This window comes from Bolinopsis microptera, chromosome 7, assembly GCF_026151205.1.
Source record: "Bolinopsis microptera isolate Bmic1 chromosome 7, MBARI_Bmic_1.0, whole genome shotgun sequence".
Classification (NCBI taxonomy): domain Eukaryota; kingdom Metazoa; phylum Ctenophora; class Tentaculata; order Lobata; family Bolinopsidae; genus Bolinopsis; species Bolinopsis microptera.
In genome coordinates, this window is record NC_087078.1 from 5,708,519 (window position 1) to 5,728,886 (window position 20,368).

Consider the following 20,368-nt stretch of genomic DNA (forward strand, 5'->3'; position numbering starts at 1 on the left):
AAATAAATTCCGAATATATTTGAGAAAATAATATCAATTTGGTAGGTATAAACGTAACGAACTACCTAAATTATGCAGTAAAAAACAAATTGACTTAAATTTCTATATCTAAATCAGTCTATCATTAAGAAACATATCTCTTTCAGAGACTCTTGTCTGGGTTTCTGATCTCATGCTTTGTGTGAAGTGAATGTGAATCCAGGGCAGAAGTAAATTATGACCAAGAACAATATACACTACTATTTTTTAGTGTAGGATGGCTTCTTCTGTATTTTATTTCACCGTAGAAACCTGATGTCCTCGAACGAATAATCTCATTCCGAGTAAGATATGTATCTGTAATCCTGGTCTACTTTCTGCACAATGTCAAAGCTCTCGTTAAACCAATCGGCACCCAGACCAAAACTCTCGTATTGGTACAAAAACGCTTTGGCTTGAAATTTAGCCCACGATTCTTGGATGAGTTGTTCGAGAAAATCTCCATTTTTCTCCGCATTGCTCAGTACAAACATGGACTTTTCAAGTTTTTCGAATGGAGAGGAAGAGTATCCAAACATACATCTCACTTTTTCTCTCAGGTAAATGTCTGCTACAGTAAACTTTTCCTGCGAAATTTAGATCAGATAAATCGGTCAACTTGGAGTGCGAAAAATATCAATCAATCGACTTTGTGTTCATGTGACCCTGTGACTTCTTAATGTGATGATTATATTTATGGTCATGAATTGAATATGGTAAGATAAGATTAGTAAGTGAAGCCTTACCTGAATATGAGGGATACGTGATCCTGTTCCTCTACAAACCACCAGGTTACTGATACACGTGTTAAGGGACACCCTCCAGTTGGACGTCTTCAATTCCGAGCGGGGTTTCACCGACCAGGTCAGCTTCTCGTCAAGTATACTGTTTTGTAGTAACATTTGTCTGGAGTACTTTCCTGGTGGTTAGGGGGTGAGGTAACGGCTTCAACACGCAGTCAGCTCACAGTTCAATCGAGTTATATTTATAATTTTATTAAGAACTGTTAATCACGAATCTCTCGATGGATTGCGTAAGCGTACTCTAACTATGTGTAAGGTTGAATAGGTCCTGATCTCAGATCCCCATAGACTTCTTTTGTAAAGAGTCTTTCCTTGCGATAACCACGATGTAGTAATTAACTTGAAGCACTGACATGTTCATAAATAAAACATAAGACACGTAAAAAATAAACCACAAAAATATAATTCATTCCCATCATTAAATTGACAGCATACTAACTGACCTAACATCTCCCATGAAGTGTTGGTGAACTCTCTACAGTAGTCACTAACAACTGGCATCATCCGCGTGGTCAGTAGTTTGTATCCTGGGTGTGGAACCAGGTGCTCCACTACCTGATCAAGTACTTGGAGAATGTTTTGACAACAGGATCTTGAATTATAAATCTGGACAGCGTATGTGAATTCTATAAAAATTACAAAATGGGAAGTATTAAAGGCACTGTAACATCTTCGTTCTAACTTGATCTAGCTCTATGAGCTGGGATGTCACCTCCTCTCCCTTCTCCTCCTCCCCAGATATGGTATTACTAGGTAGGAGTAACCCGGCCATGTGAGCAGAGATAAGACAGTTTATCTCAGAGAAGGACACACTGTCTCCGGAACGGGCTGGGAGCAGTCTTCTGGCGAGTGCCTGGTACTGGAAGAGAGATACAAGAGTTATTTTATTGAGGGTGGGTATTGGTGAGTTTCCTCACCTATCAACTTGTCAATGCAGTCGCGACAAAACCTGACAAAATAGTCGCGTATTAACAACTTGTGGATTCAAAGGGATTCAAAGTGACCTTGGAATACCGGACAGGTTAAACTCAAGTCGAATTTAAATTCTGCCGACTTGGTCAAAAACAAAGATGTTCAATGAAAATCTGCATTTAAGTGTGGAATGAAGCTGAGGCTATACTGTTAATTCGAGGATTTTCTGAATAAGTGGGTCCCAGGGTGATTACCTGGTCGTTGTGAGAGAGTATGATGGAGTCAGAGTTCTGGTAAAGTGAGGAGAGTGTGAGAAGCATGTTGTAACTCTGTACTGCTACCTCCCCGTGTGTAAACGGTAACACCACCTGAGACATGAAACGTCACTGGACAAGAGATGACGTCACTGGAAAGGGATGACGTTACTAAACAAGAGATGGTGTCGCTGGGAAAAGGTGACTCACCGAACAATCTTAACCTTTACAGACACTTATAACTTCAGAAAGGACGAAATATCATTCAAATTCTATGATCAACACCGATAATAACCTGGTTAATGACAAGTGCTCCTGGTATTACTTCCTTGACTATCTCAGTTATCTTGCAGCCTAAACCGGATCCAGTCCCTAAAAGAGGAAGTGTTAAAGTCACATGATATTAGAACAACAAATATTACTATTAGATCTTTAGATTTACCATGAATATAAACAATATAAAATCAAGTGATCCTGGTTCAGAACTACCATTTGTTGTTAGCAGTAGCAACGTATTAATGCTTTTCAAACAAAGTTACAACAAATTCTTCATGTAGTGCATCCTGGGTTTGGACAGGATATGCCCGTTTAAAATATTTCCATCACGTTACATTACATAATTCTCACAACAGGAAATGCCATCCCCCTGCAACAAACCTCCAGCAGAGCTCATCAAGATGAGGACCACAGAGACGGAGGTAATCTGATCTGATATCACCCTCACTGCATCCACTATCTCCTCCTCCATCTTAGTGCCGTAGTTACAGTAACCATTAGCCCAGTTGTTACCTGGAGGAGGAGGGGTTAAGTGTTCACTCGGTGTGAAGTCTTGTTCAGAGTTGGAGTGGTTTTAGTTTTGAAGATATAATTTAAAATAAAATCTTCAAATTCGTTTTTGTCTGAATGTACTTGTAGGGCGTATAGGCTAGTGTAAATTTATTAAAGTTTTCCAAAAGTTGACATTAATCTAGTGCTGACTTCCTACTTGAAAAGGTTTACCTACCTGATCCCTGTTTAGAAGACACACAAGCGTTAGGATTGTAGAACCAGCTTCTCTTTTGTTGTCTGGACATTACTTTTGATATTACTTTACTCTCCATGTCCACTAGTACTGCGTTGGCTACGTGAACTTTATCTGGGAGGGGGCTGGATAAAGCTGATTCGGGGAAATAAAAAATTTCAGTATAATACAAACGGAAATTGGCACCAGTGTCAAATATCGGATTCAAATCTAAAATAAACCGACCTAGTTCCCAGAATAATATCAGGAAAACAATTGATAAACCAACAAACCTCCTGTTTCAGTAGAAAAGAACCTCCTAAAACAGGCAGAAGAGAACTCCTTGTCTTTACAACCACTAGCTTCACAATACAGCCTGTCAAAGAGAGCATCTCCCAACTGGTTACCACACTGGCCCACTTGTACCACTATAGTTCCAGCCATCATAAAGTGGATTTACCACACGGATACGAACAGATTGTCTTGGTAACGTTTTGGTAACGTTAACAACTTATTCTCGTTACAGTTATTGTACAAATTCGTTGGATCTGATCTGATACGTTCTTGTACAAGATGGTGTCCTATCACAGGTTTATGCTAGTTTCTGCAATATCACAAAATTGCTTGTTTGATAGATTTGGACAGGTACTCAGTTTTCTCAAGTTTGCAGTTCATGTCCTGCATGTTAGGGAATTTAATGACCTCAGTTGTAAAACTGTTTCTAAGAACAAGAAAACTAGAATATCCGGATATTGCTTATCTTTGAAATTCGACATCAAAAAGGATATAATTACATTAAAATATCTTACTAGTGGCTATTTTTTAGGGGTAACAAAATATGTTCTTATCAAGGGGAAGTTTCAGGCTAATCTTGTTTTGAGACAATAGAAATTCTCAGTGTTTTCTATCGAATTACCTGCATGGCTTCATGGGCTTATTTTTAGAATATGACTGAACTCTAGTAAACAACGATTAAAAATGGCAGAGTTAGCGTAATAATAACAGGATTATCAAAAAGGAAAATACAATGAAATAGAAAGTAGACAACAATAATTGGTACAGATAAAAACTCGGATCTAAACGCCACAAAATTGACGGCTTAAAAGCACATTTATAATAATGCAGTAGTTCACAGTTACAATAAGTAAGCTCTCCTATTTAGAGAAATTATCAATTTGAATCACGGTTCGTTAAGATGTTAAGGCTACATTTCTAGTTGGTCAGCGAGCCGAGCACGTTTATTAAATTTAGAAATTGAAAGATCGAGTTCAACAAAGAATACAGAAAGCTACGAGTGGTCGTCTACGATCTTTACAATTGTCCACAGTCAGCAATAACAACACGTTGGCTTGTCTTCCCTCGGTCACTTCCACCGCCTCCATTTGTTTCACTACCTTCTCGTACCCTTCTATCACCTTCCCAAACACAACATGCTTCCCTGTGTAATAATTAAAATCCATTTAATTATGGATTAATACACGAAGAGCTTATTAAACATGTTTTAATTTGTCATTCACTAATTAATTGTATAAATTGTAATAGTAATACAATTTTCTAATTTCTAGTTCATCTGTAACGAGACGTTTAATTCACCGTTACCTCACACACCACGATTAACCCTCCCCCTTCCCTCACACTTACCATCAAGCCAGGGTGTCTTCTCCGTGCATATAAAGAACTGAGAGCCGTTAGTATTAGGCCCTGAGTTAGCCATGCTCAAGATACCAGGCCCAGTGTGCTTCAGATCAAAGTTCTCATCCTCAAACTTCCCCCCGTATACTGAGCCTCCTGCTGAGCCGTTGTGTCTTTTAAAGTCTCCTCCCTGAGGAAATGTGGTTGTCAAGGGTGGAATGTGGTTGTCAAGGGTGGAATGTGGTTGCCATGACGTCATGTACTCGTACATGGCATACTTGGGGAAAATTTGCTTCAGTTGAGAGATATCTACAATCTACATCATGTGCCGAACATTTTCAACTAGGTAACTAGATTACCAGGTAACTAGATTACCAGGTAACTAGGTAACTAGATTACCAGGTTACCAGGTTACCAGGTAACTAGGTAACTAGATTACCAGGTAACCAGATTACCAGGTAAAAAGGTAACCAGATTACTAAGTAACTACGTTACTAACCTGACACATGAAATCAGGAATGATCCTATGGAATGTGGTTCCCTTGTAGCACATTCCCTTCTCCCCGGTACACAGTAACCTGAAGTTCTCCACCGTCTTGGGAACGACATCATCCCTCAGCTCTATTTCAATGCGACCCACCGGGCGTCCTTCTATCTCGATGTCAAGGAAGGTTTTGATCGGCATTTTCCTATTAGTTGTTAGAAATTAGTGATTTTTGTTTATGATACCTTGTTTTTAACCTCAAAAAAGCTGTAATTTAAATCAGCTACGTGTAAATTGGCTTACAGATGGGGAAGGGGGTCTAAAATGACCCAAAAAATGGCTTACATAATATGGGTGCAATGGGTTCAACTTTTCATACAATTACAATTAAGACATTTAAAATTAAAGAATGAAATAGCAGACCTTGCTTTATTATATTATATTGTGGTATTTGATATTTTGTATACTTGATTGGGGTCAAAAGTACACTTTTAAAATTATCATAACATACAAATTTATCATTTTTCAAAAACATATACAGATAAGATCATAAGAATAATAAATAGTTTCATAAATAAATTTAAAAACATCGAAATTGAAATCATCACAGATAATTTACGAAACATTAATTAACCCTTTGAAACCCTTAAAAATGAACGCCGAACTCTACATTAAGTTAAGAAAGGATATATATTGTAGATGATCCAGATCATGTATTGCAGGAGGCAACTTTACCATTATAACTATCGCTTTTGTCAGATATCGACTATTGAGCAAGAGTCAATGGGGAGTCAATACCAATTACACCAGATCGGCTGAGCTGGTTCCTGCGAGAACAAAACCACATAAATTATAAATTAGAGGTTGGCTGTCCTCCTTCTCCCGGGACGAGGATCTTTTAGCAATCTCGCTCGAAAAGGTCTCCTCCTTGTCGTTAGAGTGGCCTGTACCACACAGTAACTCTTTCACTCCTTCTTCCGCGTATGAGACCCCTCCAATGACCTTTTAGGCCTATGGTTATTACCCGAATTTTGCAGCCTTCTGTGCTCGATTTAGATTTTTGGTGGTAAGTGACCTACCTACCTATGTGACCTATGTTGAGTTTCGTCAAGACTTGACGGGGCCATCACATCTTCTGACCACCCCATAGCGAAGTAGAGTCTCGCTCGTTGCGCCAGCACAGCAGAGAGTTCGTATTTGGAGGAGTATATCCCCTGATCGGCGGCTTATCAGGGAGAGACAACATGAACTTTGTGAGCTTATCTTTGAAGTGCTCTAGATCTTGAATGACATTCAGATGGTAGGGGATTGCATTCCACAATTTAGGTCCCTGAACTGCAAATGAGTTGTCAAACAAGGTGAGGTTTGCTGTTGAACTGGTTCTACATTTTGATAGAATTACTGCAAGGTTTCCAAGCCTTGGGAGTGAAACAAATAGAACGTTCAGATCATTGCTGGTCTTTCCGTGGAGGATTTTCCACATATGGAGAATGATGAATCGCTCCCGCCTTCGTTGAAGAGACATCAGAGATAGATAGACCAGGCGATCCCAGTAGTGGAGATCGCGCATTCCTGATATTCTGGCGGTGAATGCTTTCTGTACACTCTCCAGTTCTTGGATATCGCTGATTTTTGAGGGATGCCATAATGGACAGCAATATTCAATCAGACTTCGAACCATTGATTTGTATAGCGTCAGCATGATGGAGTGAGATCGTGTGTGAAATACACTGAGAACCCATGATGCTTTTTGGCGAGCTTTATCTGCAATGGCTCGTATGTGTGGGGACCAAGAGAGATCACTTGACACTATGACGCCTAAATCCCTGAGCTGATGTATTGGCTCAAGTATAGTGTCTTTGGAAACTGAGTATTGATAGTGTTCAACCACAAATGGAAGTTCAGATAGTACATATTGGTGGTTGAATTTATGACACATGTACTCAAATTTGTCTTTGTGAAGGGCCATATTATTTCTTTCAGACCAGTCAATGACATTTTGCAGATCTTCTTGGAGGAGCTTGACGTCATGCTCCGATTTGATAGCAATGGATATGCGAGTGTCATCAGCAAAACATCGAATTATAGAGTGCATGATACAATGTTCGATATCATTGATAAAAATCAAGAAAAGGATCGGCCCCAAAACAGTACCTTGTGGAACTCCGCTGATTATCAGTGCAAGGATGGACAGATGACCGTCAACAACAACTGCTTGTTTCCGGTCTGAGAGGAAAGATTCTATCCACTTTATGATTTTAGGATGGATTCCATAGAGTTGGAGCTTTCTCAGTAGGAGTTTGTGATCGACTTTATCGAAAGCCTTGGCATAGTCGAGGTATATTGAATCAAAATCTGAATTGTTGCTCAGAGAATCCAAAACGTCATCAAAATGGTGGAGAAGTTGAGTAAGGCAACTCCGGCCAGATCTAAATCCGTGCTGCTTACTACATATGAGGTTGTTGATCTCCAAATAGTTTACCAGCTTTTTTCTTATCACCCTCTCGTATACTTTAACCACATGAGAGGTGAGTGATATAGGTCGGTAGTTAGCTGGTTTGGCTCGACTATCCTTCTTGTGGAGAGGAAATACGTGTGAGAACTTATAGAAACTAGGGACCTCCCCAGTAACTAAAGAGCGGGACCAGATGATGTGCATTGGTTCTGCTAGGGCTTTCTTGCAGTTCTTGAGAAGGGTGACTGGAATTTCGTCAGGACCTGATGCAGCATTAGGTTTGATGTCTTCAATGGCCTTAATGATGTCGTCCACGGAGAAATTCAGCATATCGTCAGTAAAAGGATGCTTGATTGGAGTGAATAATTGAATATATATATTGAAATGCACCGGTCGAATGATCAGTAGAATAGCTAAATAGTCTCTTCGATCGTTGTTCATAAATTAGAGTATTGGGTTTTAAGTAATTTAAATAATTTCTGAAACTTGATCATTTGAATACGATTTATTAATTTGCTCGTGCTAATCTGTTTAGTGTTATTCAGCATAGAATAAAAGCGTTATCCGAGCGGTGCATTTCCACCAATGTTAGCACAGATTGAAAATATAGTCAAAGTTAGCCTAAAACCCCTTATTCTAAGCAGCCACGAGTCTCTTTCTTATCATCACCCCACAAATTACTCATCTGACGGTGGAGAGCACTTAAAATTATGAGATATATTGTCCATTGTTTATTCTCGCTATTTTCACCACATATCTTTGTTTTTTGTGATAATAAATTGTGTCTCAAAGTTGTTTAGTTAGAACAAATGAAACATTACATGAATAGAAAATAAATGATGAGTTATAAGTCAATATTTTGTCTCAAGCTCCTAACATATTCTTTTGTTACTTCCCTCGTCATTCAGCAACCATACCCTTCATATAATAATAATGATTTAATATACGATCACATTTATCTTGACTAGACACATTCACACCGTGATCTATATACGAGGCATAGCGACACCTAGTGTCACCTAGCGACACATAGCTAGCAACACCTAGCGACACATAGCGACACCTAGCGACACATAGAGACACCTAGCGACACTTAGAGACACCTAGCGACACCTAGCTAGCAACACCTAGCGACACATAGCGACACCTAGCGACACATAGCGACACCTTCTCCCCGGGTTCTCAATTCTCTTGCTTCTTGTGTTATAACTTATAGTACAAAGACCAAAAAATAGACAAAAGAAATGAAATGTCAGTTCGTGATATAGTGCGAGTACATCTCGAGAAAAGCTTTCTTTCTGTACTTCCGTCAAAAAGAAGATAGTGCAAGCAAAGTGAGCAATAAAAATTGTATGAAATACTGTAAAAAAGATAATTTTCAAGAAGAATGGAAAGTCTTAACTTTCTGATTGCATTTTTTCCTAAAGTTGATGAAGACTTGCCTTAAACCGAATGACTGAGCCAGCAGGGTTTATCCACATGTTTATATGACCAAACATCTGTTATTTATCATAACAGATTTACGGTTATAATTCTACGGCTTAGCAAAATTTCAATCAGGTTGGGAACAAATAAAATTCACAATTTTTCAAATCGTTATGAACCATTTTGCCTGTACAAGCTTCCTGACAGTGACATCAATTGTCCTTTAAGTCTTTGGTTTAATAAGAGTTATATTTATAGCCCTCCAAACTTCGAATATGAAGTAATATCCTTGAATCAATTGAATCAATTTATTTATCAATTACGTAATTTCATTCTTAACTGTCCGTTTATCTTCGTAAGTCTATATATACTTTACTCAATCATCTGCAACTGAGAGCAACTGCTAAGCATCTCCTCCTCTCCTGTAACTACATTATATATTCCAGAGGTTCTCATCTTCCCTTGCCAACAACTTAGACACGTGGCATCTGAGGCTGAGCAGCGCTGACTCCGTGAGATTTCAGTTCCCTGGCCTCTTGTGAGATTGTACAGAGAGGACAGCAAAGGATCATGACAAGATCCATCACGGGACTTCCCTGGAGGGGTTAGATCAATATCAGGAATGTAACCTTAGACCCAATATGAATGGTCAATGCAATCTAGTAAAGGGCTGCCTCCTATTAATCTGTTGAATGCGATTCTCACAATAATGTACTCAACATGTCAAATTCAGTACATTCATTTTATCTTAAAATGTCTTACCTCAAGATTGTATTTCTCCCTGATGGCGCCCCTGATCTTGAACAAGCAGAATATGTTGACAAGAGGCACCAAAGACAGGAGACCACCAATCAAACAATCAGAAACTCCAGCTCCCTCAGCGTTCTGTCCTATTGTCACACAGGGCACGAACCATGCGATCAGGCCTGTGCAAGATGAGAGATAACTTTACAGCTCCAACAAATATCAATATATCGATTTATAGAACACTTTTCTAGTTTTATCTTATATTTTGCAGATACAAACAAAGCCATCTCGTTATCTGAAGTTACAGCATATCAAACAAATAGTTTGGTTTCGTTTCCGCAATCAGTGCAGTATTATCAGAACTCACATATCCCGATATCGTCAAAGCAGCCGAACAGAGGAGAACTCCAGGGTCCTGAAACTCCGGGAATAGCAGATCTGAGAGCTCCACCCACTCCCCCATTGTCACCAGGCATTAGTCCGTTCATGTTCTTGTGTTCTTTGGCTGACTTACTTAATTTAGCACTTTTAAGAGATAATACATATTGAAGAGAAGCCCGGTGAAAGTAAAATTTGTGATATTTTGAAAGTTGAATTTATCTAAAAGTAGAGATGAACACAAGATAACAACGTCAAGAGAAACAACAGTGAACAGTAATGACTATTGTAAAACGAGATCTCTTTTTTCATTTTATGCACTGATGAGTAAGTTAATCTCGACAATTCTCAAACGTTTCCGTTTGAACATGTGTCAGCAAAACAGGAGATCGTGATCTGAATTGTAAAACATATTTTTTCGGTATTATGTGTAGAAAAAAACCTTAACATGGTAACCTTGTTGCCTGCACAGAGCAATTCAACCTGCAAGGGGGCCCGGGGCCGGGGGCAATATTCAAACTTCGATCTCTTTTTTTTCGTTATTTAATTTTATTATTTGTCACTTGTTTTCATATGTTGCAGCCTATTCATCAATCAGTACCTTAAAAGGGGGCCACACCCTCTATCCATCTGTGGTAGTATAGCATTTGGCAGTAAACTGAAAACGAATCTCCATGATCCATGGTTTTCAACTTGGTCTCATTCCAGGAAATTTTCCGTCGCCCAGCAGACAAGTGCTCAAAGATGAATTATTAATTAAACAAATGTCTACAGGTCAAATGTATATAGGGCCACTTAAAATATCCTTGACGCCTCAAACTGCTCATCTCATTTTGACCTCACGACATGGCTAATTAATAAAACATTGAAAGTAAACTCCTGCCCTGCCCCTGATTATCGTGTATTTAAAAGGCATGGGTTGGGTTGCACTGCCCGTTACTCACTTTGGCTCACGGTCAGCTCATTCACAGTTGTTCTTACCATTGAAACCCTAGTCTCGGATAATTAAGTAATATGCCAGGTCTTTTGGATCGGATCTCAGGGTCCAGTAGCAGGTCTCTAGATCTGATGTCAGGTTATTAATATTAGGTTACATGCTGGGTCCTTTGCTTCGGTACTAGCAGGTGCTTGGACTAGTGTATAGGCGTGCGACCCTGTCCTTCCCTGATCCGGAATACGAATATTTCTTTCTTCAGTTAGGTTAAAGTCAACAAACTTGATAGATGTATAACTTCTTATCTGTATAATAACATGTAGTTGTGATGACATTATCGTTTTATTCTTGTTGCCTGCTCAGAGCAATTCTACCTACACATTCACATTTTTCAATGAGATTGCTCGCAGTAATAACGACTTATTTGTTCACAAAATAATAATTTTGAACACTTCCAAAGATATTCCTCACAAATCAGACATCTCACTACTCTATAATCCAACTCCACGTTGCTAGATCACTGATCAGCATTCCATTTTTAATCAGTATTTTCTGATTTCTCAGCTGGTTTGATGAATAGCAGGGCAAGTAAAGACGTGTGGTGGGCCATAACATAAGGGTTATGTAATGTTAATCTACGTATATTTCAGATCCTCAGAGCTAAGTTAATAACCGTCTTCATCCTCTGTCTAATTCTGGTAGTTACTATTGGGCGATGTAATAAAAAATTTCAGGAAATATAATTAAAAGCTATATTTATCTGAGCACGAGGAAATTATAAGCATGTTCTACCAACCCCACCTGCCTTTAATTACAAAATATCTCAGCACGTGCAACATCACTCTCAGCACGTGCAACATCACCTTGGAGTTAAAAACGCCCTGGTGCACGTCGTGAGGCCTGGTCTCTAGTAATACAGTAATGGTGGTAGTAAGTCATACTAGAAAGAATTATTTCAATTGGGCACTCAGTGACTCAGCTATTAAGGCCAACGTATGAGTACTGACTAATGCCCCCCCCCCCCCCACCCCTAACGTGTAGTGCACGTGCGCTGGTCCTTACTTAATTATCTTGTACCACGTTACAAACATTTATTTTCTTTATCCGTCAGTTGGTTGTTTAGTGAACATAAACATCTCATAGAGCGTATAATTCGGATTAATTTGTTTCGTAATAATGTTTTAGATTAAATAATTAACGGTATAAGAAGCAAACGACGCTAAATTCACTGTAATTAGTTACATTTTTCCAATGAGAAACTATTGATAAGTGAGCCACTCTAAACTTATGGGATAATTCTTCGTAATATTCATTTTGGATATAGGTAACTTGCTTCATTTATAGGTAACTTGCTTCATTTCATTTTTTTCAAAGTTGGCAAAGTTATCAATCCCGATCTGTAGCGAGTAATACGTCTACTGTGAAACTAGAGATGAAAGTGGAAAAGTTGGTTTGGACGGTCCTGGCATTGCTTTTAATGTGTGGTAAGTTGTGTCACGTGCCTAGTCGTGTTTCGTGTCTAATATTTAAATAATTAAAGTCCATACTATGGGATATATATTCCGTATCTCTACTGCTAAGTGAGATTAATTATATCTCACTTATTATATGAGATTAATTATAGCTGTTCAGGTATTTTAAAACTACCATACATTTACAATTTACACATAATAAAATTTTGAAATTTAAGGTGAAGAGGTAAAAGCAGCAGCCACTGTGGAAATTTCATCAATCAATATACTCAATAAGGACCCTAACAACGCAATTGATGATGACAAGAAGACTTACGTTCACTCCATGGACGTGGACAGTGATGACTTTGAATCTTTCCCAACACTCAACATTACATACTCGTAAGATCATTGAACCCACTGTCATGAGAATCGAAGTTTGTCGTCAAGCTTTATTATCGATCAAATTAATTAAAATGTCGACGAACAAATAGGATGCATTTTCCGGTAATTTGTTAACACTGACTTATTTCCCTTAAAAATCGCAGTAAAAGCAAGCAGGTAACGACAGTTACCCTCTACTTCTATCGATACGATGACTGGTGTAAAAATGAGATTGCTAAATGTCTAGCGACCTGGAAGCGACTTCGCGGGATTAAGGTATCAATTGGCATAGCTGAACAGGGGGAGTCATCATTAATTGGTTAGTTTAATGGTATTATGATACAACTAGTGCAACCGGTGCCTACGGCTGGGACTTCACTTTCCCAGTAGAAATACAATAGTATAAACCCTCCTACCATAAATTTTCAAAAACACGCATTACATTTTCGTAGTTAAAACAGTGGGAAAGTATGAAATCGCTCAGTCCAAACAGACCGCAATTTAATTCTGAGTGTCCCTCATGTATCTAATAGTAATACTTATCAGAGTGTGGAACTGCCCCTGACTACACACTACCAGACATCACCATCACAACGGAACCGGAGCCTATACAACAAACACTTACCTGCACTGACACTATAATAGGGAACTGGATTGTGGTTCAGCAAACGAGGAAAGACGAGGTCCTACAGTTCTCAGAGATATCCATCCCTAATGAGGGTAAGAAAACTATATTTTATAGTACAGGGGGCTGGGGGGGGGGGGGGGGGGGGGGGGCCAAAAGTTAGTACCCATACGTTGGGTCTCATACCACCGCCGTGTTATATATTTGATGGTTGTTGCTTTGCAGATGGCATACTGTACCTACTTGTTCGAGGATTCCGTCGTCAAAATTTTAAAATTAGAATATTTTAGACCACTCAATATTAAAACACCTTTATTTTTATCTCTGAACATGCTGAAGGCCTAATTTTTTTCAGATACGTTAGATTATTAAATGTTGCATCTGATCTGAAAACATGAGGCAAAACGGATTAGAAATGACGAAGTTATCAAGCATTTTGTGTACCTCGTTAAAGGACCAGTTAACTGAAAAAAAAGTTATCCTCATATTTTGACAGATTGTGACAAATAGCAAACTAAGCAACGAGTCGAAATTCCTAAATCTCTAACTGCTCTCTAACGCGTGTAATTAGCGTTTGTATTATTTTGGCGATGACGTCATAAAGTCCCTTGCGCGCACAGATGAGCTCGTGAGACTGTATTTTACAGGTAGAAAATGGACATAATACAATGTTTCTCCCCCAAATAACTCGAAAAGTAAGTATTTTAGGGTACATGTTGCTTCATAAGTTGTATATAAACATGGCCATTCTGCACAATTTGCACTCATTCAAAAATCTGTAGGGCCTTCATAGCCCAATTAACGAGCTACCCATATTTTTGCATGATTTCTGGAACCGGAAATCAGTTTTTCGCCAATAACTGAAAAAGTAAGCACTTTAAGGCATATGTTTGTTCGTAAGTCATATATTAATATGCTAATTGCGGTTCTTTTGCACCCTGTCTAAAGACTCTATCACGATCCTATCGAAAATGGGCTCAGCACCCCGCCCAAAATGGTTTTTGGCAAAGTTCTCGGAAAGTAAGGATTTTAGGCCATGTGTTGCTCAGTAACTCCTATATAAACATGCATATGCCGCTTCGTTTAAGCCTATTTTAAAGTCTCTACGACCTTCAGAAGCAAGGGGTCGGTTACGTTATTTGGTCAATATGGGCGTGGCCCTCCTGGGTTTTCTCTACGGTCAAAAAATGTCTCCAAACGAAAATCGTTTATTCATACCTTCAGGAAGGTCTGTGCAAAGTTTCGTGAGTATTTGAACATTTGCAGGATCATTTCCATAAATGTCCATAAATGACTGGACTACACAACTTTAGAGTTAACTTTAGAGAAACTCATAAGTCATTTATCTCAAATTAAGCTGTTAGTGTCCATAATCAACCTGTGGCGACAATGTTTTACGTGAAATGTAAAAATCAGTAGTAATATAAAAAGTGTATTTTTAGATTAAAGTGCTAGCTCATAGTTTTAGAATTGTATAGATTAACGTTGGTCGTTTAGCCATCTAACAATCGATCGTGCCGTAATATATGGCCAGAGAATAATAGGGTCTTGGAAATCCTATAGTTTTTCAGTGGGTCGATTGACTGAACACGTTTGCACTTGGTATTTAAACTTACCAGTAGTTTATTTATTATATGTACCGATGATAATGCAATTAGGATAACAACTAGGTAAGCCGTAAGTCTAATTCAAAACACACCGCACACCGTACACTCCGATCAGTATTACTATTTGGTAGACCGGGTATTTTGGCGGGAATTCTGTTCCCACGGCAGTGTTATGATAGAAGCTACTTCTACTAATGGTCCCAGAGGAACGGCCGTAAAGTAGCCAGACTTCTTGTCTCCTGTACTGGCTGACACATACGGATTAAAGTTAGAAATTTCGCTATGATATAAATATAATTGCTCTCGGGATTTAACAAACTCCTACTTATCTAGATCCTTTCTAAATTCATTAGAGTTTCATGGACTGGGGAAAAATAATCGGTACAGTCTCCCTGCTTGTGTAATTAAGCAATGAAAACAATCCAAAATTATCACATATGACATAATCATAATTATAAGTTGTAATAGCAGAAACTTTCTAACCGTACATTCACCCGCCACTGTTCAAGAACCTATACCACTGTTTAAAATCATGACGTTAGCACTGTACGTCCAATCAGCTATTCATTTAGTTAGGATGATAGCCAAAACTATAAGGATTTTGGAGAACTAGGGTAATAGTCATAATTCTAAAATTTGAGTGAGTTAAACGTGTTTTATTGACGATGATAAACATTTGCAATGTATTACGCTATGCAAGCGCGCACTGAGGGACTTTATGACGTCACGAGGCCACAGCTTATTATTGCAATAACACGCGTTACACGTACGCTAGAGAATTGGTTCTTTCGGCGATACGATTCTTTACCAGTTTGTCACAGCTGATTTAAATCTTAGCCAAATTGGAGACTACAAATTTTTCAGTTAACTGGTCCTTTAACAAAATTGACTGGGTGATTATGTGACACCGTGACACGACACCTTAATTGAGCACTCCTAACAATTCCCATAACGTTTAACGGGGTGGTTAAATGAATAAACTCGTTGTGCTTCGTATCTCGGCCATCTGAGAAGCTACGACTCCAATTCTTCCAGGAGAAACGTAATTCGAATGGCGAGACACAATTCAATATAATCTAGCTCGATCCAACTATCCAAACTATCAAATAAATGCAAAAATGAACCTTCATTTGAAAAAAATGAACTCTAATATTTTTCGATTTTACAAATTCCTCGAACCAGTGGTGGAAGTAAGTCATATAATAATTATAACTCGTGCAAGTCCGAAATGGGCCGTGTGCTGCTTCTAGGAAGTACATATGACAGTGCATATCAGCACACTGTTGGCTTTCTTAGAGACCTGATGAGAACCAAGCGGAAATCATGATTGCCTGGTAAGCAAGTTCACACTCATTCCGAATGGCGGTAGACTTTACAGCTACACTGCAGCTTACACTGTAGTGGGAATCGCGTCACTGATATCCTCCGAGCATAATTACCAGGATAAATCCTGTACCAATCACAGCTTGGTGACCTGGCCTGCCTGCCTCAGACGGGGTTTGAACCCCGGTCTTCCGCTTGGGAGGCGAGTGAATTACCACTACACCACCCGGCCGACAAAAAGTAAGTCATACCAGAATTATTTAAATTGGGCACTCAGTGACTGAGCTTTCAGGGCCAACGTATGGGTACTGACTTTTGCCCGCCCCCCCCCCCCCCTGTATAAACACCAGACCACACAAAAAGGGTACTCAATTTTAATCTCCACGCAAGAATATGGTTTTTTGGGAATTCTTGTAGATATGAAACTTAATAAGACTCACACTTACTACATATTAAGTAACATCCCATATTAGGTAACATCCCATATTAGGTAACATCCCATATTAGGTAACATCCCATATTAGGTAACATCCCATATTAGGTAACATCCCATATTATTAGGTAACATCCCATATTAGGTAACATCCCATATTAGGTAACATCCCATATCATTAGGTAACATCCCATATTAGGTAACATCCCATATTAGGTAACATCCCATATTAGGTAACATCCCATATTATGTAACATCCCATATTAGGTAACATCCCATATTATTAGGTAACATCCCATATTAGGTAACATCCCATATTAGGTAACATCCCATATTATTAGGTAACATCCCATATAAGGTAACATCCCATATTAGGTAACATCCCATATTATTAGGTAACATCCCATATTAGGTAACATCCCATATTATTAGGTAACATCCCATATTATTAGGTAACATCCCACATTAGGTAACATCCCATATTAGGTAGGTAACATTCCATATTAGGTAACATCCCATATTAGGTAACATCCCATATTATGGAACATCCCACATCCCACATCGTTCTATTTTCGGAAACACAAAGAATCATGAAAAGGTTTAGGGGCATAAATGCATATTAGGTAATATTATTTTGCGGTGAAACCTTCATCTTAACAATATCAAACTCTTTTGTAACGCTTCGAAGAATTCCATAGTGTAAAATTTTGCTGTTTCAGACCTAGAGGCCCCGTCGCTCGGGACAATGATGGTTTACAAATGGGACAATTATCCACTGGTGATAATAAATTCTCAAACTACAGCTGTTATCAGTATCAAAGCAAATGTAGACCCAGTTTCATCTCTTCTTCCTGAATTCGAAGGAATGACAATCAGTCTGACAATTCGACGTCTTGATAATGTCGTGGAAATAGAAAACCATTACACTTCCGAGACTGTCAGATATGGACCTCAGTAACATGTCACCAAATACCAGGAGGTGGGTCCTTTACAAACTGAACCGGAAACTGGTCATAACATGCGGAGGAGAGAAGGTCTGGGAGATGGATTACATAAAGCTGTTTGATAGAAAGTATGATGGAACAGTGTTCAGTCAGAGGAGTATGAGGGCGTGGAGTAAAAAGGTGGTGGAGATCATGTTCACTGAGGAGCACACGACTGGACTATCTTATCAGAGATCAGGTAGAATATGAACATTGAGCAAACATATCATCATGAAAATTGTCTATTTAAGTTATAACTTGGTTTTCTGTTCACCTCCACAAAATAATTGTATAAATCTATTTCAGGATCCTGCTACAAAGGTTATTACATGAGCAGGGAAGTAGGTTGTGTGGAATGTCCCCGGAACACCTACAGCAAGAGTGGAGCTATGTCTTGTACACCATGTCCTGATTACAAGCTGTCACCCTCCGGCTCTGAGAGTGAAGCTAGCTGCTCTTCATCAGGTCTGTTTTTATTATTAGGTGGGTTTTCAGATTTCAGAAAAACAGATATAGAATGAGGCTCTAATCAAGGAAGTCTCGTTTAAGCGTAAAACCTTAATCTTCCAGGTTACAATCTACCTATCCAGACAGTTTTGGTTCACGATTATTATCCTCACGACAATCCTGCTGACGACACGCACAAACCTTCGCTTATATTTGACGAAAATCCAGCCACTTTCTATCATTCTAGATTCGGTAGCACAAGCCCTTGGGTGAAATTATACTTTGGTGCCAAATTTACTATCTCCAAAGTAATTTTCATTCCAAGAATTGACTACTATCTGAATAATAACGAAAACACGATATTCTCCATCCTCAAAGAAAACAGAGATGAAGAAGACTGCGGAACTTTAACCGGAACAGACAGGCAGACTACAACAGTGGAAGCTCAAACCTACGAGATGTCTTGCTCGAACAAGAAGGGAGTAGGACTGAAGCTGTGGAAAAAGACAGGGGGTACTTGGTGTGCTGCAGAGATCACTGTATCTTACTCAAATCGTTAGTATTAAATATTACTTATTTAAATAATCCAGAAAGCATAAAAATTGTAATTTAGATATTTCATATTGCTATAAGTCATGACACGTGTACTCTCTAAACCATAGGAAACCCAAATATACTGGATTTAAGAACAATACAACTTAAATAAAATACACACAATTTCAGCTGAATGCACAGGACTTCACCCTGAACATGATAAGCTATCAACTACCACCCAGTTCCCAGTTCCTCCAGGAACTGAGGTTGAAGTATCATGTAAACCTGGTTACGTAGAAATGTCAGGGAAGATAACATGTTTGGAGGGAACAAATTTCTCCCAAGAATATCCCATAACTTGCAAAAGTAAGTATGTTAATCAAACATACGAGTTCATTTTCGCGCGCAATATGATGCCATAATTAGGAGCTGACGCCATTATTTACTCGCTGAAATACCAAAAACTATAACAATAACTTAGATATCTTGTTATTTATATGACCTAAAGTAAGAATTTCCATTCTCAAAGTAATGAGGTCCTTTAAAAATCAATTGTAAGATAAAGGTACCAAGAAGTCTAGTTTTGTGGATTTCCATTGTATAGAAATGCCAAGTAGCCCAAGTTAGATGATGAAGTCCAGTTCCCCACTTCTGTTGATAGCCAAACACTTCGACATGGCCCCAGACTGTTCAAGACATTAAGAAAAATAAAACCAACTCAAATTCATTGTTCATAAAATTCAAAGAGTTGAAATAAAATTCAAAGAGTTGAAATAAATGGGATTTTTTCGGATTTTCAGAAACCACCCCCCCCCCCCCCTCCCTCCCCTTGTTCGGATTTGTCCACTCCTGTTGATAGCCAAACACTTCGATATGGATATCAGACTGTTCAAGACATAAAGAAAAATAAAACCAACCCAAATTCATTGTTTTAATAAAATTCAAAGAGTTGAAAAAAAAATTCAAAGAGTTGAAATAAATGGGACTTTTTCGTTAATTCTGCCAAAATTTCCGGACGTCTGGATTTTCAGAAACCACCCCATCCTTCCCCTGTCCGGATTTGTCCGAAATTCCAAAACCACCCCCTCCTTATTTGCCGGACGTTCTAAGTAGATGGCCCCTTATATGAAGCATCGTCCCATATTTATTGAACACCTACGGCAACCAAAGTTGAAACTATTAAAGTGTAAAACTTCATGATTTGATTGGTCAATTGCATTCATAGGTCTGCTTTATAGATTAAAACAACCTTTCATTTAAAATAATTGTTCTATTAATAATCTGAGACGAAGGTCTGTAGGTATGGCACGTGGTCAGTGGTCACATCTAGCAAATGTTGAATAATGGTCACTAGCCGGTAGCCGCATCAACCAAGACGTTGTTATGTACGAGTGCTTGTAGGGTAACGTTACTATCTGTCACGCACAAACTCACAGAGAGCCGAACTTGTACAGTAATGTCTTTCAGTAATTTTTAAAATACTATAATAGGGGCTTCTTCATATAACTTACGATCATGATAATCTATTTTCAAAAAATC

General features: G+C 38.7%; 2 protein-coding genes and 1 pseudogene across 2 annotated transcripts; all 3 read right to left on the reverse strand.

Annotated features, from left to right (window-relative positions):
- Positions 1-21: 21 nt before the first annotated feature.
- On the reverse strand, positions 22-3,667 carry LOC134818074 (tubulin delta chain-like). Its single transcript, XM_063827487.1, has 9 exons — positions 3,281-3,667; positions 2,991-3,122; positions 2,645-2,776; positions 2,283-2,359; positions 1,988-2,101; positions 1,504-1,680; positions 1,265-1,376; positions 765-937; positions 22-605 (listed from the first exon to the last, which is right to left on the reverse strand). Exons 1-9 carry the CDS (start codon positions 3,432-3,434, stop codon positions 315-317), a joined length of 1,362 nt encoding a protein of 453 aa, XP_063683557.1. The 5' UTR covers positions 3,435-3,667; the 3' UTR covers positions 22-314.
- A 307-nt stretch (positions 3,668-3,974) lies between these two features.
- Positions 3,975-20,368, reverse strand: part of LOC134818953 (peptidyl-prolyl cis-trans isomerase-like) — a 53,087-nt pseudogene continuing 36,693 nt past the window's right edge.
- Positions 9,457-10,218, reverse strand: LOC134818632 (uncharacterized). Its single transcript, XM_063828270.1, has 3 exons — positions 10,098-10,218; positions 9,746-9,909; positions 9,457-9,579 (listed from the first exon to the last, which is right to left on the reverse strand). Exons 1-3 carry the CDS (start codon positions 10,216-10,218, stop codon positions 9,457-9,459), a joined length of 408 nt encoding a protein of 135 aa, XP_063684340.1.

Excerpts from the sequence above, each read along its gene's own strand:
- LOC134818074 (XM_063827487.1), bottom strand. The coding sequence starts at position 3,434 with ATGATGGCTGGAACTATAGTGGTACAAGTGGGCCAGTGTGGTAACCAG. Across the intron at positions 2,102-2,282 it reads GAGCACTTGTCATTAACCAG|GTGGTGTTACCGTTTACACA; the intron begins GTTATTATCGGT and ends TTCATGTCTCAG. Across the intron at positions 938-1,264 it reads CACTTCATGGGAGATGTTAG|GAAAGTACTCCAGACAAATG; the intron begins GTCAGTTAGTAT and ends CCTAACCACCAG.
- LOC134818632 (XM_063828270.1), bottom strand. The coding sequence starts at position 10,218 with ATGAACGGACTAATGCCTGGTGACAATGGGGGAGTGGGTGGAGCTCTC. Across the intron at positions 9,910-10,097 it reads CTTTGACGATATCGGGATAT|GCCTGATCGCATGGTTCGTG; the intron begins GTGAGTTCTGAT and ends CATCTTGCACAG. Across the intron at positions 9,580-9,745 it reads GGGAGAAATACAATCTTGAG|GGAAGTCCCGTGATGGATCT; the intron begins GTAAGACATTTT and ends TAACCCCTCCAG.